This window comes from Moschus berezovskii, chromosome 5, assembly GCF_049115385.1.
Source record: "Moschus berezovskii isolate FMDL1 chromosome 5, NW_MosBer_1.0, whole genome shotgun sequence".
Taxonomy (NCBI): domain Eukaryota; kingdom Metazoa; phylum Chordata; class Mammalia; order Artiodactyla; family Moschidae; genus Moschus; species Moschus berezovskii.
Window position 1 is genome coordinate 113,008,744 of NC_142464.1, and position 24,973 is coordinate 113,033,716.

General features: G+C 45.5%; 1 protein-coding gene across 2 annotated transcripts in view; it reads left to right on the forward strand.

Moving 5' to 3' along the window:
- The window catches only part of EVC2 (EvC ciliary complex subunit 2), a 161,606-nt gene that overhangs the window by 43,556 nt on the left and 93,077 nt on the right, over positions 1-24,973 (forward strand). For both annotated transcript variants that reach the window (XM_088836479.1, XM_088836480.1), the window contains exons 8-9: positions 3,792-3,926; positions 6,556-6,695. In XM_088836479.1, coding sequence (XP_088692605.1) covers positions 3,792-3,926; positions 6,556-6,695 — 275 coding nt within the window. The remainder of the gene's footprint in view (positions 1-3,791; positions 3,927-6,555; positions 6,696-24,973) is intronic.

Consider the following 24,973-nt stretch of genomic DNA (forward strand, 5'->3'; position numbering starts at 1 on the left):
ACAGTCTGTAGGGTCACAAAGAGTTGGATATTACTTAGTGACTGAGCCTGCATGCAATACAGAAAGCAGTAAAGACAGACCAACAGTGACAGCAGTGCAGCAAGCCTAGAAAGTAGCCAGTCCTAGTAGATCTGAATGTCAGAGAGCTCTTGGAGTGATGACTTTAAGGAACAGCAACAACAAAAAAGGTGGCTCCCTGCAACAACTAATATCATTAAGGAAATGGATGTTACACCAGGAAGAAAAAAGAAGAGCAATGAGAAACCACAGGAAAAACAAAAAGTTACACAGGGAATTGTTGGTCCAAATTGAAGTAATCTAAAAATATGGCATGATTTTGAAAATTGATCGGGTAAGAAAGGGCACTGCATTAAAAGTATTTTAGGGGCATGTATTGGATTTCCCTGGTGGCTCAGACAGTAAAGATTCTTCCTGCAATGCAGAAGACCTGGTTTCGATCCGTGGGTCGGGAAGATCCCCTGGAGAAGGACATGGCAACCCACTCCAGTGTTCTTGCCTAGAGAATTCCTTGGACAGAGGAGCCTGGCGGGCTACAATCCGAAGCATCGCAAAGAGTCGGACCTCACTGAAGTGACTTAGCATACACACCCACACAGGGGTATATATTTAGTTACACAGGATTACATTCCGTTAATTTGAGTGAATATGCATATCCATTCATATGCAGTGAATACATATGTCTAATCATAATCGTGATAGTCTTTAATTTTTTTTTTTACTTTTTAGAATTAACTTATAAACCACCACAAAGACTTAATTGTGATTGCAGAATATACATGCATATAGATATATGTAAAATAAACAATAAATTCTGGAGGGCAGAAGTAGTGAAAAGAAAGATGGAGGAGGAAAATATTGGGCCTTAGTTTCACCATGTTTCTTAGTAAGAAGACAAGAAATATTCTCTAAATTTAATGCCATAAAAATTGAGTTTCAACTTTTCATAGTTAGGCAAAGATAGCTAACTGAATAGAACTATTAAAATTGGGAGGAAGTGTAAGGAAGGATATAAAAACTTTGGGAGGTGACAAATCCTTCAGATTTTTAGGGTGAAAATTCATGGCCTAAATCCACATCTGTCATAGCAGGAATTCAAAAACAATGTGTAATGTTGATAAATCGAGAAATAAAGATGCATGTGTAATTTTTAGCATATTTAAGTTAACTAACCATTCCAGTTCACTAAACTATTGAAACTAACACCAGTATCTGTGTAACTATCTAACCCTCTGGGAAGCAGGGTTAGAAGAGGGTGCAGAAGGTCACGTAGGGTATATTCGCTTTCCTTTTTAAACCTTTCTTTGCCTCCTGTCAAACTCCGCCCCACCCCCGCCGGCATGCATGTGTTACCCTGCTTCTCAAAATTTATTAAATGGCTGAATGATTGCCCATTATATGGATAGAATAATTCATAGAAGCTTTGTGTAAACTTTTGTGTATAACTTCTAATTATTTCCTGAGGCATGAACCCTAGATATGAGGGGTGGACATTTTAAAGCCCCTTGTTAAGGACACAGACATTTTTTCCCTTTCATTTTTGAGTATAGACATTTTGGTAAAAACTCTCCAAGAGATCAAAGTATCATCAAAATGGGAGGCTCTCTCAGTCCAGGCCTGTTACTTTCTTTTTTTTAAGTATTTATTTTTATTTATTTATTTTGGCTGCACTAGATCTCAGTTGCAGCATGCAAACTCTTAGTTCTGGCATATGGGATCTAATTCCCCTCACCAGAGATTGAACCCGAGCCTGGAAGCTGGGAGCGCGGAGTCTTAGCCACTGGATCATGAGGATGAAATGAGCGGTTAATGGCCACTACATAGCATCCCCCTTTCTGGACCAGTGGAGTCCCCTTGGGTCACCCAGCCCACAGGGGAAGGCAGGGCAAAAATCACATTTCGTGAGCGAGTTTCACGGTCAGGTCCTCTTCTGATGACTTCGTTGGACTTTGTTCATGTTTCTTGTTTAATCCTCAGCACAACCTTTGGAAGGCTCTCATCTCTGTCTTACAAGGGAAGAGCAAAGGCAAACAGAGATGAAGTGGTAACTTCCCTGGCTGTCCAGTGGTTGAAATGTCACCTTCCAATGCAGAGGGTGCAAGTTTGATCCCTGGTTGGGGAGCTGAGATCCCACATGCCTCGCAACCAAAAGGCAAAATATAAAACAGAAACAATATTGTAACAAATTAATAAAAGACTAAAAATGGTCCACACCAAAAAAAAAAAAAAAGAGAGAAAGAGATGATTTGCCCAATGCCACATGGCCACGAGGTAGCAGAGATGGGCCCCACACCCAGTGGTCTGAGTCTAGAGCCCAAGCTTCAGCTCTGTGCTGCTCCAGGCCCTTGTCTGTGAGAAGCACGTAGTCTGGGTCAGCCCTGGTCAGTGCCCACAGGAAGAGTATAATCACACAAGGGAGAAAGCATCTTTATCTTATTAGCTTCTAGCATGTAGCCTGTACCCAGTAGACACCCAATACATATTTGTCAATTAAATAAGAGTCGAACTTTGCATGAAACTCCTCTGCGTTTTTATTTGATTTAGTCTCCCTGCTGTGGGAAGTAATGTTTTTATCCCCATGTTACAGATAAGAGAACTGAGGTTCTCAGAGGTCAAGTCCCTGGTTCCCTAAATATTTTTATCACAGCTTTTTTGATAGAGGAGCCATTCCAATTCAATTCTGTAGGATTTGAAAGCCAGAGCTGTCCTTATTTTACTCAAAGTGTCTTTGGGAGTATTCAAGGAGTTAGTTCTTGTGAAACCTTTAGCCCAGGGGTTCTCAGAGAGTGGCCCCTGGTCAAGAAGCATGGCAGCAACCCCTGGGAACTTGCTAGAAATGCCTCTTTTCGGTTCCTGCCCAAGGTCTGGTGACGCAGAATCCCTGAGGGTGGAATGCAGACCCTGCAGGTGATTCCAACGAAAGCCCCAACGTGAGAGTACGACCTTGGCCCCAGGCCTGCCCCATGCTGAGTGCTTAGGAAGATGGTAGCTGCTGCTGTCTAGTATCATATTCTGGATCCCAAAGAAATGGTGGAGGGAGGGGTGGAATGTGGGGGGAGTCTAGAACTTACTGCTTCTCACAGTTGTTACTTGGTGCTGGCCACTCCTGGCCCATCAGTGGATCCACATTAGTCCCAGGATGTCACAGAGTGGAGCCCGGAGGAAACCTTCCAGGAGGGAGTACATTTGGCACATTGAATGAAGCTCACATGAGCTCTGCAGCCCACCCTGGATAGTCATTTATTGGGCTGCCTTCTGCTGTGTGATGCTGCCCCTGCCACATGCATCCTCCAGAGTGACCCTGATGTCCAAAGTGGGCTCCACTCCTAATGGGTGGTGGTCCCAGGGCCGGGGGAGTGGACAGCCTTGAGGGAAGTTGAGGGCACTATGGATTCTTCCTCTGGCCTCTGCGAAATTCTGCCTGATTGAAAGCATGTCATGGTTCCTTCGTGCTGCCTTAGAATTGTTACATATTTGATTGGGGAATTTAACATTCCTGAGCGTCTGTGATGTGCCAGCCTTGGGGTGGTTGGTCCTGTCGTGTGCAAGCCTCCATGCTCAGCTCCTTGAAGTGCTTGGGCCCGTTTGACTTGGGCCCAAAGAGGTTCAGCAGTGGTCCCAAGGCAACCAGCAAATAGGAGGCAAAGCTCCATCCAAATCCAGGCTGGTCTCACTGACTCTGTTCTTCTTCTTCTCTAACTCAGTTGTAACTTGCCTTGGAAGATGTGAAATGTGACCACGAACAGATCTGTTTCTCTCTCTCATCCCCACAGGTTCTGCCAAACCACGGCCTCCATGCAGCAGGGTTCTGCGTGGCCTTCATCCTCTCCCTGGTGCTGAGCTGGTCTGTGCTTTTCTTCATGGTTCGATACCAGTGTGTGAACGGAAACTCGCTTACCAGACATCAGGTGGGAATCCACGCGCATCTTCTTCCTGGAGGGCAGTTGGTTGATGGTAGATGTGAGGTTTAAGTTTATCCTTCAACTCTGGATGGATGTCAGGACCCCCGGGGAACCGTTATGCATGTTCACACTAGGCCCTCCTGCACAGACTCAGACTGCTTTCCCGGGAGGCATCCCCATCATTAGTTGTTTTTAAAAGCTCCCTGGATGAATCAAACCAGATGGCCAGGATTGGGAACCCCTTATTCTGGCTGAATCACTGAGTGCCTGCCTGTGTGGCCACTGTGCATTCATGCCACACCCTGATTCAGGTCCTGGTCTACCCTTCATCCTCAGGATGAAGCCCAGATGGCTTAGCGTGGCTTTTAAAGAGAGCCCCCTGTGGTCCAGCTTCACACCCCGACCTCCCAGTCTAGACAATGACTGCTGAGCTCTCCACACTCACCTGGATGCTTCTGTAATCCTCTCTCTGCTCTTCAGTGAGCAGGCCTCTGACACGTCCTGTAAGACTCATCTCTGGCCTTGCCTCCCCGGGGAAGTCATCGCTGGGCCACCTCCTGGCCGGGTCAGGGGCCCTCTCTCTGGGCTCCTGCCCTGGCTTCTGGACCACCCTCCTCCCCACTGTTTACCCCCATCTGTGACCTTCTCAGTCTGTGTTCCCATCTTGGTCTGCTTTCCCACAGAAGCACACCCTGAGACCAGGATCCAAGTGCAAATCGTTTACATGGAGAGTGAGCCCAGGAAGTAAAGCTAGGGGATGGGGGAGTGAGGTGGGAAGGAAGGCAGCCAGTCAAGCTACCACTGTGGGTACCAGGCGCTTCTTCATCCCACCTGGGAACTCAAGATAATGTAGAACCAGCCTCAGCGTCATCCTGCCTGAAGGGAGAAAGAGAATGGGTATTCAGTTATGAAATGCTGCTGGCTGAGGACAGTGGTGGGGAGGGGGCCAGGACAAAGGCCTTATTTCCCTGACATGGACTCTGAAGGCCAGAAGGAGCCTTCAGGGAAAGAAGTGTAGGTCTTGGCTGGTAGATCTTGAGCTCAGAGGCACTGAAGAGAAAGGGCAGGGGTCATGGTTGGAGGACTGATGTTGGCTGCTGTAATCCCCATTGCCTGGTAGGGAGCCTGGCACTAGAAGGCACTTAGTGAACATGTGAAGGAATGAATCCCCGCCATCACCCTGCAGCAATCAGGAGATGGACAGACGGAGGCAGGAAAATAGAATGAGAAGTCAGTGCTGGGGGTGAGCACCCCGAGGGGTGGTTCATTTCTGCAGGACCATGGGGGCTGGGTGACTGTCACCCAGAGGTCCAGCAACTTGAACATTTGTCATCTTTTTCCTTCACCGTGTAGTGAGGAAACTGCGTCCAGTAAAGCTAAACAGCCTTCAGGTGGCCGAGTGTAGGCTGAGACCTGGCTTCCAGGGACACCCCCCACCTCTGGAGGCTGGTAGTCCTATCCCGTAGTTCATTTTGTTTCTACTTCCTGGAGGAGAGACTTGTCATTTCAAAGTGAGGTCAACCCACAATCTCCTTGACAGGCAGAAGTGAAGAGAAGAAAAATGGCCCATCTAATGAGACATTCTACGTACTCTCCCAAAGCTGTTATCAATCACAGACGAGCAAGACTCACTCTGCTCGTTCCATGAAGGAGCAGAATTCATTTCTCGGAGATTAAAGGCTGATTGTTACAACCACGGGAGGAAAGCAAAGTGTGAATTTGATTTAAGATCTGAAGACTCTTGTAGAATTTTTTTTCCAACATCACAATATGAAATCTTTCCACATTAAAACAATTTTTTTTCCTTGTGGTGGTGACCAAGGAGAAAATGTGTTATAAAGCAGAGGCAGCCTTTAGAGTTAGGTACACTTCGGGTCAAATACCACGCAGGCTCTTTATGAGCTGTGTGAACTCTAATAATGTCATTTTCATCTCTCTGAGCTGCATTTTCCATATATGTAAAGTGGGGACATCGACACATTTTGTGTGACATTTTCATGATATAACTCATACAAGGCACAGGGACAGAAATTCTTAAATGTTAGTATAATTATTATGCATTTTTGTGGCATTAGTAATGTCAGAGAGCAACACAGATACATCATCGATCCAACTGAAGGATTGAGCTTAATTATCTCTGATGTCACTTCCATCTGACAACTCTATATTCTGATTAGAAACCAACCAGATCCATGATGTTGAAGTCCATCTGCCATCTGTTAATATTCTTCTGCATCACGATGATGATGGTGGTGATGGTGATATATGATGGTGTTGGTGGCAATGATGGTCGTGATGGTGATATATGATGGTGTTGGTGGTGTTGATGGGGCTGAGGGGACAATGATGGTGATGGTGAAATATTTGTATTAGATCTTTATAAAGCTCTTTCTATCCCCTGCTTTGTTTTATCCACACAAGTCTGTGCAGGGCTACTGGAATTATGATCCCATTTCTTTGATGAGAAAATGAGGCCCAGGAAAGTACAGTGCTGTGCCTGAGTCTGGTCTGCTCACCAGTGGTGAGGCCAGCTAGGTTCTCTGATTACAGATCCCCACGTTCCCTCATGACTTTTCCAGCATGTGACATTCACAGGAAAGCCCACTCAAATGTTGTTCCTGAAATTTTCTTGAAGGTTCAGCATCACGAAAACAAGCTGGAGCACTCCCAGTTCACCTCAGCTGATGGTGTGAATGAAGACCTCTCTCTCAATGACCAAATGATAGACATTCTGTCTTCCGAGGACCCCGGGAGCATGCTTCAAGCCTTAGAAGAGTAAGTATTCTGAGTCATGTTATATATCCACAGATACCATGAATGTTCTGTATCTACAGCAGCATGAGAGCAAACACTGAGTACATTTCATTCATTAATTCATCCCACTTATCTTTCATTTATCACTCAGTAGTCATAATCTTTGGAAGAAAAGTTATGACCAATCTAGACAGCAAATTAAAAAGCAGAAACATTACTTTGCCAACAAAGGTCCATATAGTCAGAGCTATGGTTTTTTCCAGTAATCATGTTTGAATGTGAGAGTTTGACTATAAAGAAAGCTGAGCACCGAAGATTTGATGCTTTTGAACTGTGGTGTTGGAGAAGACTCTCGAGAATCCCCTGGACTGCAAGGAGATTCAGCCAGTCCATCCTAAAGGAGATCAGTCCTGGGTGTTCACTGGAAGGACTGATGTTTAAGCTGAAACTCTAATACTTTGGCCACCTGATGTGAAGAGCTGACTGGAAAAGACCCTGATGCTGGGCAAGATTGAAGGCAGGAGGAGAAGGGGACAACAGAGGATGAGATGGTTGGATACCATCAGTGACTCAATGTACATAAGTTTGAGCAAGCTCTGGGAGTTGGTGATGGACAGGGAAGCCTGGCCTGCTGCAGTCCATGGCGTCGCAAAAAGTCTGAAATGACTGAGCGACTGAACTGAACTCAACTGAGTCATAATCAAACAACTGCCATGTCCTGGACACTATGCTTGGTGTTTAAGAAAAAAGACAGAACATAGTTTGAGCTGTGAGGCAGTCTGACCTAGTGGGAAGACAAACACAGAAATGGAAGTGACCATGAAAATTTGATTAGTACCATGCTAAGATTGGGGCTCGCTGAGTACAAAAGAAAAGGTAATTACCTCTGAGCAGGTCATAGAAATGCTTCCCAGAGGAAGAGATATTTTAACTAATTCTTGAAGTTTTTCAAGTAGATTAAGAGAAGAAAGGCTTTTTAGGCAGAAGAAAGACAAGGCAGATGTCAAGACAGGAAATGAGCAAGTTATATACATTTGGTGAAGTGTCAGTAACTCAGTATGACTGATGTGTGGACTGGGGTCTTGAGTAGTGTACTGAAGGAAAGGAAGTGACATATTGAGAGAGAATCCAGACCAGCTGATATGACTGTTGGCTAAATTGGGTTCAGTTCTTTTCTTTTTGTCTATTTAACTATTTATTAACCTTTAAGGACCAAGATCTAAGTATTTTTATTTTTTTACTTATTGAGTTAACTTAAGTTTATAACATTTTGTAAGTTTCATGTGTACCACATTATATTTCTACCTCATACAGAAGTAGAGTATATTTATATATATATATTTAATATTTTATATACGTATATTTATATATATATTTATTATTTATATATGTGTGTGTGTATATATATATATATACAGAGTAGAGTATCTATGTGAGTATCTACAGCATGCTCACCACCAAAAATTTAGTTTCCATCCATCACCATACAGTTGATCTACTTTATCCATTTCATCTTTCCCCAGCAGCTTCCTCTCTAGTAACCACTATTCTGTTCTCTGTATCTGTGAGTTAGTTTTTGTTTGATTTTGTTCATGTGTTTTGTGTTTTCATTTGTTTTCTATATTCCACAGATGAGTGAAATCATATGGTATTTTTCTCCATCTGACTTATTTCACTTATATAATACCCTCAAGATCCATCTCTGTTGTTGCAAATGGAAAGATTTCATCTCTTTATGGCTGAGTAGTATTCCATTATCCATTCATCCGTTGACGGGCATCCCTTATCCATTCATCTGTTCATGGCCATTCATCTGTTCATGGGCATTTAGGTTGCTTCCATAACTTGGCAGTTGTGAGTAATAATGCAGTAAGCATGGGAGTGCTTATATCTTTTCAAATTAATGGTTTCATATTATTTGGTAAATACCCTAGAGTGGGATAACTGGATCATATGGTGGTTCTATTCTCATTTTTTCGAGGAGTCTCCAGACTGTTCTCCATAATGGCCATTGTTGTTGTTTAGTTTCTCAGTCATGTCTGACTCTTTGTGATCCCATGGACTTCAGCACACCAGGTTTCCTTGTCCTTCACTATCTCCCAGAGTTTGCTCAAACTCATGTCCATTGAGTTGATGATGCTATCCAACCAACATTCCTACCAACACTCACTAGATAATAGTCATTCTAATAGGTGTAAGGTGATATCTCATTGTGGTTTTAATTTGTGTTTCCCTAATAACTCACTTGAAAAGACTCTGATGCTGGGAGGGATTGGGGGCGGGAGGAGACGGGGACGACAGAGAATGAGATGGCTGGATGGCATCACTGACTCGATGGACTTGAGTTTGAGTGAACTCCGGGAGTTGGTGATGGACAGGGAGGCCTGGCGTGCTGTGATTCATGGGGTCGCGGAGAGTCGGACACGACTGAGCGACTGAACTGAACTGAACTGAACTGAATAATTCATGCTATTGTTTTCACATGCCTGTTAGCCATCTGTATATCTTCTTTGAAAAATATCTAGTCAGTTGCACCCATGTTTTAGTTGGGTTGTGTTGTTGTTGTTGAGTTGTATCAGTTCTTTATATGTTTTGGATATGACTGCTTATTAGATATAATTGCTTGCAAATATCTTCTCCCATTCAATAGTTTTTTTAATTTTGTTGATAGCTTTCTTTGCTGTGCAGAATCTTTTTAGTTTGCTATAATCCCAGTTGTTTATTTTTGTTTTTGATTCTTTTGCCTGAAGAGACATACCTGGGGAGATATTGCTAAGACCCATGACCAAGAATGAACTGCCTATGTTTTCCACTAGGACTTTTATAGTTTCAGGTTTTACATTTTAGTCTTCAGTCCATTTTGAGTTGATTTTGGAGTATGATGTGAGGTAGTGGCCTAGTTTCATTTTATTTGCATGTGCCTGTTCAGCTTTCCCAGCGTCACTTATTGAAGAGACTATCCTTTATCCATTGTATGTTCTTTGCTGCTGTGTTGTAAATTAATTGTCCATATGTGCATGCATTTATTTCTGGGCTCTCAATTCTGTCCCATTGATCTATGTTTTTGCACCAATACTATGCCGTTTTGATTACTGTAGCTTTGTAACATAGTCTGAAATCAGGGGTTGTGATACCTGTGATACCCCCCCCCCCCCGCCAGGATTGCTTTGGCTGTTCAGTCTTCTGTGGTTTCATATAAATTTTAGAATTTTTGCTCTATTTCTGTGAAAAATGTCCTTGAGATTTTGATAGGGATTTCATTGAATCTGTAGGTTAATTTTATATTTTAGGTAGTATGGACGTTTTAACAAGGTCATCCTTTCAATCCACTAACATGGGATGTCTTTCCATTTATTTGTGCCTTCTTCAGTTTCTTTCAACAGCACTTTGTACTTTTCACTGTGCGTGTCTTTCACCTCTTTGGTTAAATTTATTCCTAAGTGTTATTCGCTCAGTCGTGCCAGACTCTTTGTGACCCCATGGACTATAGCCCACTAGGCTTCTCTGTCCATGAGATTTTCCAGGCAAGGATACTGGAGTGGGTTGCCGTTTCCTTCTCCAGGGCGTCTTCCCAACCCAGGATCGAACCCAGGTCTCCTGCACTGCAGGCAGATTCTTCACCAGCTGAGCTACAAGGGAAGCCCTAAGTTTATTCCTAGTTATTTTATATTTTGTGTTGTAATTGTAAATGGGATTTACTTGTTCATGTCTCTTTCTGGTAGCTCATTGTTAATGTATAGAAATGCAACAGATTTATTTAATCTGAAATAGTGACAGTTTTACTTCTTTCTTTCCAATTTGGATACCTTTAGTTTTTTTCTTGCCTCATTATTCTGGCGAGGACATCCGATGCTGTGTGAAATAATTTCTCCCTTTGTGGGTGTGTGTGTGCTCAGTCACACAGTCATGTTCCACTCTTTGCAACCCCATGGGCTGTAGCCTGCAAATCCATATAATTTTTCCTGGCAAGAACTGGGATGGGTTGCCATTTCCTCCTCCAGGACATCTTGTTGACCCAGAGATGTAACCCATGTTTCCTACATTGGTAGGTGGATTCTTTACCACTGAGCCATGAGGGAAGCCCCCATTTCTCCCTTTAAGTCTGTTAATAATTGTTTTATATGTGTTGGGGCTCCTATGTTAGGTGCAAATACATTAATAACTTTTATATCTTCTTGATAAATTTTCCCCCTCATAATAATACACTATTCATTTTTGTCTTCAAGTCTGTTCTGCTTGATATGAGTATGGCTACACACCCTTTTTGGCCATCATTTGCTAACAGTAGCATCTTCTGTTCCTTCCCTTTGAACCTGTGTTTGTCTGTAGAGCTGTTGTGGGTCGCTTGGAGGCAGCATGTAATTGAGTCCTGTTTTTTAATCCATCCAACCACTCCATGCTTTTTGATTTGGTGAATTCAACCCATTTACATTTAAGGTTTCTATTGATAGATGAAGACAATACTACAGTTTTGTTTTCTGGTTGTTCAATCTTTCCACTGTTTTTTTTTTTTTTTTCCTCGTGTTTCTGTCTGCTATTTTGATTTGATGGTTTTCTCTGATGGTTTTCTCAGTGTCTTCTTTTTTATTTTTTGTCTTTCTCTTCTAGATTTATGTTTTGTTGTTACCGTGATGTTTGTGTAAAACTTCTCATAGGTAAAATAGTCCTTCTTTTCCTGATGCGGCTTCCCAGGTGGCTCAGCGGTAAAGAATCCACTTGCAGTGCACGAGATACAGGTTCGATCCCTGGGTCAGGAAGATCCACTGGGGAAGGAAATGGCAGCCCACTCCAGTATTCTTGCCTGGAGAATCCCATGGACACCGGAGCCTGGCGGGCTACTGTCTACAAGGTCACAAAGAGTCAGATATGATGAGCACATACATGCTGATAATATCACTGCATGGGTTCCGTCTTTTTCTTCTTCCCATTTTATGTTTTTGTTTTCTTAAATTATCCATCTTTATGTTGTGAGTTATGAAACTGAAGTAGTTATCATTGTTTCTTCTGCTTTTCCCCCTCCTTTAACCTTTATGCTGTAAGAAAATGTTTTAAAACCTATTCTGGGAAAGAGTTCCAATTTTTTCATTCTGTCTATCACCTTACTCAAACTTTTGGGTACTTTGCCTTTTTGTTTCTGGTCAAAAGGCTCCTTTCAACCCTTCTTGTAGGACAGGTCTAGTGGTGATGAACTCCCTCAGCTGTTGTTTGCCTGAGAAAGCTTTTAATTTCTCCTTCATATCTGACTTATAACTGGCTGGATAGAGCATTCTTGGATGACAGTTTTTATGTTTCAGTGTTTCGAGAATGTCATTCTGCTCCCTCCTGGCCTGTAAAGTGTCTGCTGAGAAACCTGCTGATAGCCTAACGGTGGTTCCTTTGTAGGTTGCTGTCCTTTTTACCCTGGCTGGCTTTAAATTTCTTTCCTTGTCATTGACTTTTAACAATTTTAATATAATGTGTCTTGGAGAAGGTAGTTTTTTGCATTGAGGTAATTAGCTCATAGGCTTGTATATCTAATTCCTTTCCTAGCTTTGTGAATTTTCAGTTATCATTTCTTTAAATGACTCTCTGTTCCTTTCTTCCTCTCTTCCCTGGGATACTCATCACCCTAATGTTACCCTTCCTAAATGAGCTGAATAACTCTCATAGAATTTCCCTCTTTTTTAACATCTCATTTCTCTTTCACCTTCTTACCAGTATCACTTCTAGATTTCTATTTCTTGGCTTGCTAATTCTCTCTTCCATGTAGGCTGCTCTATTTCCAGTGTTTTCTAATGCATTATTTACCTTGTGTATGAGTTCTTCAGCTCCAGAACTTCTGTCTGGTTCTTTTTCTGAGTTTGGTAAAGTATTCATCCTGTTCATTAATTTTGTTCCTCGGTCCACTGAACTGCCTTTCTGAGTTTTCTTGTAGCTCACTGAGTTTCTTCCTGACAGCTATTTTGAAGTCTTTATACGTTAGACCTCAGTACCCCGTGACTTTGGGTTTGGTTTCTGAAGAATTGTTATTTTTGTGTCACGTTGTTTCTGTGGTTCTTCATGGTGCTCGGTGAGTTGTCCCTCTGCCAGTGCACTTGAGGTAGCAAACGTCTTTTTGATTGATTCTGAGCTGCCTCTAGATATACTTAAGAATTAACACTTTTCATCCTTCCCAGGTGGCACTAGTGGTAAAGAACCCGCCTGCCAATGCAGCAGACGTAAGAGACATGGGTTCAATCCCTGCGTCAGGAAGAACCCCCTGGAGGAGGGCATGGCAACCCACTCCATTATTCTTACCTGAAGAATCCTCATGGACAGAGGAGCCTGGTGGGCTACAGTCCGTTGGGTTGCACAGACTCGGGCTCAAGTGAAACGATTTAGTAATAGCGATAGACAGCAGTCCTCCACTGCCCTTGTCAGAGGTATGGCTCCATGTCCTCATTGTCACGCCTTGTGCCTTCTGGTTACTTGGTGCCTTGCTGTTGCCAGCATCACTGGTGCTGCTGCCAGGAAGAGGGGCTCTTCTGTCACCTCTGGGAACCCCTGAGTCGCAGGCTCAGCCACCACAGGGGGAGGGTCCGGGTGGGAGGGAGCTGGAGTCACACGGGCACCTCTGGCAAGTCCAGTGTTATAAGGTTTATGTGCTCTCCTGCTGGGGGTAGAGAGCTGGGGGACCAAGTCGTGGGTTACTCACAGGCTGGAGGGACAGGGTCCCAGGTCCACTGTCATCGCCCAGTTCCTTGTAGCCATGGGCACTGCTGCAGCCAGGTTGTCCTCTTCTGTCCCACCTCTTCCTGGTGTTGCAGAGCAGTATGGGGCTGTGGGCTCATCTGCCAGGGCTGGGGAGACCAGGACTACAGCATCAACTCTGCTGTTCCCCTGGGTCGGCCTCCTCTGTTCCTGTGTGCCCACCTTGTGGAATTCTCTGACATCCTGTTGGGCAGAGACACCTTTGTTGCCTTGTGGGTGTTTTACTGGTGAAACATTGAAGGGGGAGGCAAAAGGGAGTGTCTCACTCCACCATGATGCTGATGTCCTCCACCACAATCCATTTCTTTTTATTTATTGAACCTAGAGTGTTTTCCTTGCATGTGTGTTAAGTTGCTTCAGTCATGTCCAACTCTTTGCAGCCCCATGGACTGCAGCAAGCCAGGCTCCTCTGTCCATGGGATCTTCCAGGCAAGAATACTGGAGTGGGTTGGCATGCCCTCTTTCAGGGGATCTTCCCAACCCAGGGATCGAATCCATGTCTCTTACATCTCCTACATTGGCCGGTGGTTTATCTACCACTAGCACCACTTTGGGAAGCCTGTCTAGTGTTCTATGTATGTGTAATTGAACACAGAGCCAGACGTGGTCCTAAGAACTTTACAAATATGTGTAATCCTCTTAAGAACCCTAGGAAGCAGGCAATGCTCTTTGTGCCATCTTACAGGTGAGGACTTAAGGTTAAGGGGCTTGCCCCAGGGTACACGGTAGTCAGTGAGAAGACAGGTTTCAAACCCACTCAGTTTCTCCGGGCTGAGCACATGGGTCACAGTCTGCTGGCTGGCTGTCACTCAGCTCCATAGGGTCCTGCTCAGTTACAAACTCAGAGGCAAAATTGAGCAGCTGTGTGATCCTATCTCCCTGGAGACGGGTGGCTCATAGAGATGGACACAAGATCCAACCAGAAACAGAGAGTGTGGCCTCTTTATCTTTAGAGGGACTGTTCATTGCCTGGAGAGGAGAGCTCTGTTGTGTCTGATTCTCAGCACCTTGTGGGCTGAGGGAGTGTTCTAAGTAGAGAGGGACTTTCCTCCTGCTTGAAAGGGGGCTCCTTCCCAGCTGAGTGAGTGCCTTGGTGCAGGCCAGGTTGCCAGCTTCACGAGTCCCAGGCTGACTTCACACCCTGCTGGAATCGGGCCTGCTAATCCATTTCTGGGTGTCAGGGTTGTGCAGCCATTCAGATGTGATCCTTCATTTTAGCTTAATTCCCTAATCAGAATGCCAAGGGTGACAAATTAAAATTTGCCACACTGTCCGAGAGGGTGGAAAGGGAGAAAGGGGCAGTTACTGCTGAGATTTGTAAATATCTCTAATGATACGGTGCTAGTGATAAGGAACCAGCCTGCCAGTGCAGCAGACATAAGAGACGTGGGTTCGATCCCTGGGTTGGGACAATCCCCTGGAGGAGGGCATGGCAACCCACTCCAGTATTCTTGCCTGGAGAATCCTATGAACAGAGGAACCTGGCAGGCTGCAGTTCATGGGATCACACAGAGTTGGGCACGACTCAAGTGACTTAGCACTAATGATATTAAGTGGTACGAGCAGGTGATTATTAATGTATTTCATAACTAAAAGTCTGTTTTCTTCCAAAACTTGAAAATGAGTATTGTCGTGGTCCTTTAATGGACCGGAACCTGGTGGTCCAGAGTCGATGATAAGAAAGTAAAAGAGGGAAAGAGACTAATATTCCCTGGGTTACGCGAAACACCAATAAAGCCCTAGAACAGGGCTTGTACCGCTCACGAAGGCACAGGGCGTCCTTTCGAGGAGGTCTTGAAAGCCCGGGCAGGAAAGTGAGCTTGGCAGGTTTCCACGCTCCAGAGAACTTATGGCAGGTTTCCACGCTCCAGAGAACTTAGTCAGAGAGAGAGAGGGAAAGAAGGACACAGGGACCTACGTCTCTAGTGGAACAAGGGTGCTTTATTGAACTTTGTGTGAGTATATATACTGTTTTACAAGGTAGCTTTTTCAGCAAAGATAAAGATCAAAAGACCAGACTTACAAGTTACCAAGGAAACAAGGAGTAATAGGGGTCATAAGGCCAGAAAACAATCCATATCTTAAGAAAGAGGGTCGTGACTAATCACTTTCACCGTATGGAAAAGTTAATGAAGGAAATCCATGCATGCATTCCATCCCATGACCTCAGTCCTGGGAGCAGCATGCTGCTCCACTCATTCCTGTTACCAGGAACTGATAAGGAACAGAGGGCTCATGAGAGACAGAAAACAGCACACTGGAATCCTACTGTTAAATGTTCCCTGACAGAGTAGAGTGATTTGGTTTGTGTGATCAGCACTTAGATATTTAATTTTGCAAGTAGATAGGACTCTAGCCGCTTCTGACATGAGTAATTAGTGAAGCCAAATCCAGCCTCTTTACCCCAACACTGAAATTGTTTCTCAGAGATAGAGTTTAGGGTAAAGTAGAAAAGAACCGCTTTATTACTTTGCCAGGCAAAGTGGGCCATAGTCGGCTAATGCCCTCAAAGCTGTGTGTGCTGAGCTGGAGTGGGTAGGGAGGGGTTTTCTGTTTTTAATACTAATTTATCTATTTGGGTGCAGCTGGTCTTACTTGTGGCATGTGGGATCTTCAGCTGCAGCATGTGAACTCTTAACTGTGGCGTGTAGAGATCAGTTCCCTGACCGGGATGGAACCCAAGGCCCCTGCACTGGGAGCACAGAGTCTAGCCACTGGGCCACCAGGGAGGTTCTAGAGGGAGGAGTTTTATAGTAAAGGCTCAAAGAGGGCGTGATCAGCTCGTGGACTTTCTTCTGACTGGTTGGTGGTGAGGTAAGTGGGAGTCAGCATCATCAACCTTCTGGTTTCAACTGGTCTGGGGTCTAGTTGCTTGTGGACAACATGCACCTTTAATATCTCCCAACTGATGGGGGTTTCAGTATCTGCAGAAGAGCTCGAAGATATTGTTCTGTGTATCCCTTGAGGGGCAACCAGGACTCTGCCCCAAGGTTGCTCTGTTGTTTCTTTTAAGGGTTCCTCTGTTGTCTCCCCATTTCCTTCCTTCTCTAATTAGCATCAGTTTGAACCTGCTGTTGGAACTCAGGAAATGTCAGGGAAACTGAACAAAATCTACTTCCTGTAATCAAGAAATAGGGGCCACAGAAAGACTTTTGTGCCCAGGAGTCCCGCAGAGTCTTGCTTGGTATCGTTAATACTGTAAAATAAGAAAGTATTGATCGTCCCAGCTTTGTTTTTGATCCAAGAAGTGATGGCCTGTGACAAGGAGAGTCTTCCTTTATCCCTATATTTTATAAATTATTCTTAGCTGCTGCAATTTGCTGATCCTGGTGTGCGAATGTAATAGGGAAATTGAAATTCACCAAGATTTTATTCTTGTAAATCACTTAGTAGCTCTGGACTTATATTTCTCGCTGGGAACTGATCTTATTTTGCCCAAAGAATATTTATGATTGATTATCAAGCATGACCTGAAAATCCTAACCAGAGAACTAAGTTTTCTCCTCCCTTCCTTCCCCCATCTCTCTGCCCTCCCTCCCCATCCCAACATGCAGTTTTTTATTGAATGCCAGTACTGTTTCAGGCATTGTGGTTGGATGCTTATTTTGGGACCTGGCAATTATTTACAAAATCCTAGCATTGACAATTACTTTTAATCTTTCCATCTTGACTTATGTCAGACTTAGAAACTCCCAGAAAGAAAATGTCACTCAGAATGTCAGGGGCTTAATATGCATGGGAATCTGTGATGACCTCCCCGATAAACATAGAAATTTTCCCTCCAGCAAATCACTTATCCCGTTTGTAATTGTTCCTTGAGGTTTAGCTGGGATTCTAAAGATGCTGGTGATTTGATTGTCACCTCATTTCCGAGACGCATCAGAGCCATAACTTTGCCCTGTTTTGCTGATTTATTTTTCTCAAAGAGCGTTTCCTTGGTTTGCTTGGTTGTTTATCTTTTACATTGTTTATTCATAGGCTGCCTCAAACAGAGAGGATTTGAGGAAGGAATATTTCCTCTGGTTTTTATCGGGCTCCCTGACTATTATAATGGAAGTGACTCAGCCCCAGGTGGGCTGGGGTGGGAGGAAAGGAGGAACTGGTCCTGGAAGCTTCTGGAAGCATGGCATGCCCCACAGAGTTTTAGCTCCTTTCTTGTTCTCGCCCTGACCACTGCCAAGCGCCTCAGACCCTGATCTTTCTTAATTCTCACAACAACTCTAACAAAAGAAGCTGATGTTCCAGGTTTATTGGTTTTGCCTGAGGTCACACAAGAGGTAATGGATTTGGTCCCAGACCTGAGTGCTTTCAAATTCACTCTGCTATTGACAGAACAGCTTTTTAAAGCTTGAGCTTAGGTTTTTCTAGAGAGGAAAAGAAAAATAAGAAAGTAAGTCCAGGTCTGCGTTCATTTCCTCTTTTATTAAATGGAAGCTTATTGCTGTCTTTTAGTGATATCCACACCACCATGTAACTGCCTCAAAATTTTGTTTTGTATTAAGTGAGTGTTCAAAGAGTACTTGTAAAACCGAGCCTTTAAAATATGTGTAGAGGCATACCAGAGAGTTTCTGTGGCTTTGGTTCCAGGTCATCAAGATAAGGTGAGTTCCAGGTGTCTCAGTGCATAAAAATGTTATGTTTCCATTATACTCTTGTCTATTAAACGTTCAATGGCATTATGTCCAAGAAAACAGTGTCTGTACCTTGATTTAAAAATAGCTTATTGTTTAAAAAATGCCTTTGATTTAAAGTGAGAGACAGAACTTCCTCTCTGTTGAACCCTTCAAGACCATTGTGGGGTTATTAATTGGCCTCATTTCCATCTTGTTGTATCTGAGAGAATATGGAGGCCTGAAGAAAGGGAGAGAAGTGATGGAACAGCCAGTCGGTGGTGCAGGCAGAACACACACGGTGTTTATTGGTTGGGTTTGCCGTCTTGTATGGGCACTAGTGTGTGCTCCAAATCAATTACAGCAGTACTGTCAGAGGTCAGTGATCACAGATCACCATAAGAAGCATATGATCATGAAAACATTTCACATATTGTAAGAATTGCCAAAAATGCAGCACAGAGACAGGAAGTGAGCGAATGGTGTTGGAAGAATGGTACCGATAGACTTACTCAACGCCGGCTTGTCACAAACCTTCAGTCTCTATAAAGCACAGTAGCTGCGCAGCTCAGTAAAGCAGAGCCCAAAGGTCTGCCTGTATCAAGTAGTTTTTTATGTGCCAGTCATATGATATGTTTTTTTATAAGCATACTGTGGTTAACTTGATGGCAAAGATTAGGAGAAGGTACAAGCCTCCTCAAACTGGACCCCCTGGGATGTTTTGTAATTCTGTCAGATGTCCATCTTACAGGCTTCGTATGTACACAAGGAATCAAGGAGCAAATGAGGGAGACTCAGCAGGAACTGCTGAGGGGTTGAGAGTGGGATTTGAGGAAGAAAGAGCCATCAGAGGTGATGCTAAGTTTCGGCCTGACCAACTGAGAGACTGTGATGTTATTTCCTAAGATGAAGAAAGAGGACAGGATTACATTTTGAGGAAAAGACTGGAGGTTAGTTTTGGATATGGCAACTGAAAGGTGCCTTTGGTCCACCCAGACGACAACGTCAAGTGGGCAGTCAGCTGCGTAGGTCTGTTACCAGGTGGAAGTCTGGATGGAGGTGCCAAGTAGAGGGGGTTGATGGAGAAATCGATGGGGAGGACAGGGAGGGGAGGGAACCGGCATGGTCCCCTAGAGAATGCCAGCATTTAGAAGTCAGAAAGGTAAGAAGAACCGAGGAGAACAAGGAGGTCAGGAAGGCCAAGAGAAGGGGGCTTCCAGAAAAAAAATGGGACGATGGACCATGTCTAGTATTGCCTGGAGTTCAGTCAGGTGTCTTGCTTTTGGCCACTGGGATATCATTGATGATCAGAGCAGCTTTGGGGGTACGCAGAGGTAGAAAGCCAGGGTAGGGTGAGTAGAATGGCAACAAATGTATGGACGGCTTCTTCAAGGTGCTGTGCTATGACGGGGAGCACCCAGAGCTTAAGAAGAACATGGAGCCGTGAGAGGGAATGCTAAAGCTGATGCCAGGGCATCTTCGCATTCTGATGGGGATGGTCCAGCACAGAGGAGGAGAGATGGACGGTGCAGGAGGGAGAAAGCAGGGATAGTTGCAGAGAAGAGGCCACTGAGGTGCGAGGAGATGGAACCAGGGCCCCATCGGAACGCTGGAGAGGCGTGTCACCCATCACACAGGGAAGGAAGACCCGGAGTAAATGCAGGTGTGTGTGGGTGTGTGGTGGGAAGTGTAGGAGGTGTGAACACAGCAGGTGCCTTTCTGAAGTTTCTCAAGGAAGTACCGGTCAGGACACCGGGGAGGGGAAGCGTGGGGAGGACTGTAGGAAAGTGTAGAACAGTCCTGCCAGAGGAGGAAGGGGTTTATTAGAGAAACCCCAAAGAACTACCAGGCAGGTGGAGTGCCCATTTGAGGCCAGGGGTCCCAGCCTGCCTGGAGGCGGCACCTTCCCCTGCAGAGACCACCAAAGGGTGGTGGTAGAGCCCAGGGCTTAGGAACTCAAGCTCAGCAACCCACCTGCCTGGTTTGGGTCCCAGCTCTGCCACTAGCTCTTGGGTGACTCTGGTTGCCTTATCTATAAAACAGGGATAACCGTATCTGCCTCTTAGGGAGCTAGGATCATGGCCAACCCCCTGCTCTGCATGGGAAGGGCTTTTCCAGGTGAGCAGGAGAGGGACAAGGGGAGTGTGGTGCCTCCTGTGGCTGCTGTCATGAAGTGCCATCAGCTAGATGGCGCCAAGCAGCAGAAACTTATTGTCCCACAGTCCTGGAGACCGGAAATCAAGAGTGAGTCCCACTGGCCTGAAGTCTAGGTGTTGATGGGGCTGCATCCCTGTAGATACTCTTGGGGAGAGTCGTTCCTGCCTCTTCCAGCATCCAAGGGGCAGGGGCCAGCAGTCCTTCACTTGTGGCCACATCACTGCAGTCTCTTCCTCCATTTGGCTTCTCCTCTTCTGTATGCATCCAGTTTCCGTCTGCCTCTCTCCTAGAAAGACACTCTTGATTGGATTGAGGGTCTACTAGATAATCCAGGATGAACTCCCCAAGTCACGGTCCTTTACTTACATCTGCAAAGACCCATTTTTCATAAAAGGCTGCACTGACAGATTTCCGGGAGGACCTGATGTCTTTGAATGACCACTATTCCAGGAAGTGATCAGGAAGTCTCAGGAGATTGAGGGAGGAAGTGGAGGCTTGAGGACTCATAGGAAGAAGTGAGAAGTGTGTTGGAGTGTTCAAGGAGTTGAGTCATAGCATTGTTTCTGGAATGTTGCTGAGGGTTCTCTTCAGACAAGGGCCATTGGAGATGGTCTTCTTTCCATTAAGAAGTGGTTAAGGGACTTCCCTGGTGGTCCGCGGTTAAGAATCCACCTGCCAATGCAGGGGACATGGGTTCGATCCCTGGTCGGGGAAGAATCCACATGCAGCAGAGCAACTAAGCCCATGTGCCACAACTACTGAAGCCTGCACCCTGGAGCCTGTGCTGCACAACGAGAGAGCCCACAGCAATGAGAAAGCCACGCTCCGCAATGAAGAGTAGCCCCTGCTCGCCCCAACTAGAGAACGCCTGCGTGTAGACATGGAGACCCAGCACAGCCAAAGATAAAATTTTTTTAAAAAGTGGTTGGTCCAGGGCTCAAATCCAGGTCTCTGACCTGAGGCCGGTGCCCTCTGGTCTTCCTTGTGCTCACAGACCATGTGATGGAGATTCTTCTCGGACTGAGCAAGAGGGGACTCCCTAGGAGGGAAAGGGGCCCCGATCCGGATGAGGGTGGCCCTCCCCGTGACAGTGCAGCCCCCCACCCGCATTGCCCTCAGTGGGACTGGGACATAAATGGTGACTTGTAGGCGGCAGGGACTCAGAGAATACTTATGGCCTCGAAAAACTGCACCTCATCACCTGGGGCCAGATGCCCCACTGGAGACTTGTAGGGTGCTGGTGGGTTTCAGGGGGCCAATAAATAACTCCCTCCTCTTTTCTTCCCCAATTCTTTCTTACTTGGCCATGCTGCTTGCCTTGTGGGGATCTTAGTTCCCCGACCTGGGATTGAACCTGGACCCTCAGCAGTGAAAGCTTGGAGTCTTAACCACTGGGCCACCAGGGAATCCCCCTCTTCTCAAATTCTAAGTGACTCTGAGGATAGCTCACTCTCTCCCCTCCCCGCCCTTCCCCCTCCAGCCCCGCCTTCTTTCCATTTTCTTCCCGTGCTGATTGAGCATCTGTTAATAGTTTGTGTCAGTTACCGTGCCACACGGTGGGGACACAAACGAGAGTCACTCATTGCTCCCGACCCTGGGCTCCCGTTGGGCCCTCACCCCGTGGTTCTGTGATACCCAGGCTGTGTGTCTGTTTCCACATTAGACCCCGAGCCCTCGAGAGGAGCCAGTCTGGTGGCACTAGGTAAGCATCAGCAATCATTTTGTGAATGAACCAGTGGCTGAAATTTGTGCTGAGTGTTGAAGGGTCAACGGGATACTATTAGGAGGTGAATGGGCTTCTGACAACATAACCCAAGTCTAGGCTGTTCATAGGTTTCTGGAAGGATCGAGTTCACCCAGAGCATCAAATGACCAAGCATCTTGCTACCCAGGCCAACTGAATTGGAAGCAGCCCTGTCTTCATGTCTGTGCCTTGCCTCGGGGTCCCATAAGGACCCAACAAGCCAGAGAGGGATTTTCATAGCCTGGCAGGCTACAGTGAGGCTGTTGCCAAGCAGAGCAGCGGCAGTGCCAGTCTGGTTGCCATGGTGACCCTCACTCGTCTCCCCAGCTAGGTGACAGTTTGTTGGAGAATGTGTGTCCAGCAAGCTCCTCTCAGCAAGTGTTTACCAAACTCCCACTGAGTGCTTGGTGCCAAGCTGAATGAGGTGCTGGAGAGGCAGCCAAGCCAAGGGAGGACCCAAGATGCAACCATCCACAGGGTGAGTCATCACACAGATAAATGCAGCACAAGGAGAAGGCTCAGGCTGGGAAGATCATTGAATGGCACCCTCCACCCCATCCCTGCCACAGTGTCTCTGCTGTGTGCAGGTAGTTATAAATGATCCATTTAACCTGGGCTCCCCTGGTGACTCAGATGGTAAAGAATCCACCTGCAGTGGGGAAGACCTGGGTTTGATCCCTGGGTTGGGAAGATCTCCTGGAGAAGGGAAAGACTACTCACTCCAGTATTCTGGCCTGGAGAATTCCATGGACAGAGGAGCCTGGCAGGCTATACAGTCCGTGGGGTCGCAGAGTTGGGCACGACTGAACGACTATCACACTTCACTAACCTCCGCAAGATGTGATGGGTATGCTCTCTGACTCAGCATCTCACCTTCTCCACCCCACCCCTTCCAAACCACGAGGTTCATGCATCCTCTTAGGAATGGCTTAGACATAAAAGGAATCATCTCAACAGTTGGGCATGTCTGAGGGGTCAGTAAGGAGCTCTACATCTCCTGCTACCTTGAGTTCTGAACCAGTTGGGAAATAAGACATGCCTCAGGCATGTTGTCCAGTCCAGCCACAAAAATCACCCTTTTATTACTTAGAAAACCTAGGCTGGAGGGAGGATGTGGCTTTTAGCTGGAGGCATAACCAGCCCTGCAGTTGGACTCTCTCCACAACTGACTTCAGGGGATTCCTGCTCCAGTTCTCCTTCACTTCCCATGTGGAAGGATCACAGACAGAGGCAAGACACACACGGCCCCTCCGCAGCACTGGCCATTTCCATCAGTCAGCTTCAGTGATGGACGCTGAAGTTCACGAACTTTGTGCATTCCGGCTCGAAGGGCCAGCTGCTCTGGGAGTGGTGATGCTTCTCACAGACTTTTGGGGTCCTGTCCTGGGCTACCGTCTTCACGTCACCATCCACATGGGTCTGGAACCAGCCTCAGAGAGCAGCCAGCTCATTCTTTCCCACAGAGATACATCATTCCAGACTCTGATAATACCTATGGTTGCTTTTTGTTTTTCTGTTTCTTTACTTGATTTTTTAAACAGTCACTGATGAACATGGCACAGAATTAGAATGACAGAAAAGGCCGTACTGTGAAAACCAAATTCTCTTCTCATCGCCTGCACGGTGTTGTCATCCCCAAGTTCAGTTCAGTTCAGTCACTCAGTCGTGTCTGACTCTTTGCGACCCCATGAATCACAGAACGCCAGGCCTCCCTGTCCATCACCAATCCCTGGAGTTTGTTCAAATTCATGTCCATCGAGTCGGTGATGCCATCCAGCCATCTCATTCTCTGTCGTCCCCTTCTCCTCCTGCCCCCAATCCCTCCCAGTATCAGAGTCTTTTCCAGTGAGTCAACTCTTCGCATGAGGTAGCCAAAGTATTGGAGTTTCAGCTTCAACATCAGTCCTTCCAAAGAACACCCAGGACTGATCTCCTTTAGAATGGGCTGGTTGGATCTCCTTGCAGTCCAAGGGACTCTCCAGCACCACAGTTCAAAAGCATCAATTCTTCTGCAGTTGGCTCTCTTCACAGTCCAACTCTCACATTCATACATGACCACTAGAAAAATCATAGCCTTGACTAGACGGACCTTGGTTGGCAAAGTAATGTCTCTGCTTTTTAATATACTATCTAGGTTGGTCATAACTTTCCTTCCAAGGAGTAAGCGTCTTTTAATTTCATGGCTGCAATCAGCATCCGCAGTGATTTTGGAGCCCAAAAAAATAAAGTCTGACACTGTTTCCACTGTTTTTCCATCTATTTCCCATGAAGTGATGGGATCAGATGCCATGATCTAAGTTTTCTGAATGTTGAACTTCAAGCCAACTTTTCCACTCTCCTCTTTCACTTTCATCAAGAGGCTTTTTAGTTCCTCTTCACTTTCTGCCCTAAGGGTGTTGTCATCTGCATATCTGAGGTTATATTTCTCCCAGCGATCTTGATTCCAGCTTATGCTTCTTCTAGCCCAGCGTTCCTCATGATGTACTCTGCATATAAGTTAAATAAGCAGGGTGACAATATACAGCCTTGACGTACTCCTTTTCCTATTTGGAACCAGTCTGTTTTTCCATGTACAGTTCTGACTGTTGCTTCCTGACCTGCATACAGGTTTCTCAAGAGGCAGGTCATGTGGTCTGGTATTCCCATCTCTTTCAGAATTTTCCACAATTTATTGTGATCCACACAGTCAAAGGCTTTGGCATAGTCAATGAAGCAGAAATAGATGTTTTTCTGGAACTCTCTCGCTTTCTCCATGATCCAGTGGATGTTGGCAATTTGATCTCTGGTGCCTCTACCTTTTCTAAAACCTGGTTGAACATCTGGGAGTTCACAGTTCACATATTGCTGAAGCCTGGCTTGGAGAATTTTGAGCATGACTTTACTAGCGTGTGAGATGAGCGCAATTGTGCAGTAGTTTGAGCATTCTTTGGCATTGCCTTTCTTTGGGATTTGAATGAAGACTGACCTTTTCCAGTCCTGTGGCCACTGCTGAGTTTTCCCAATTTGCTGGCATATTGAGTGCAGCACTTTCACAACATCATCTTTCAAGATTTGAAATA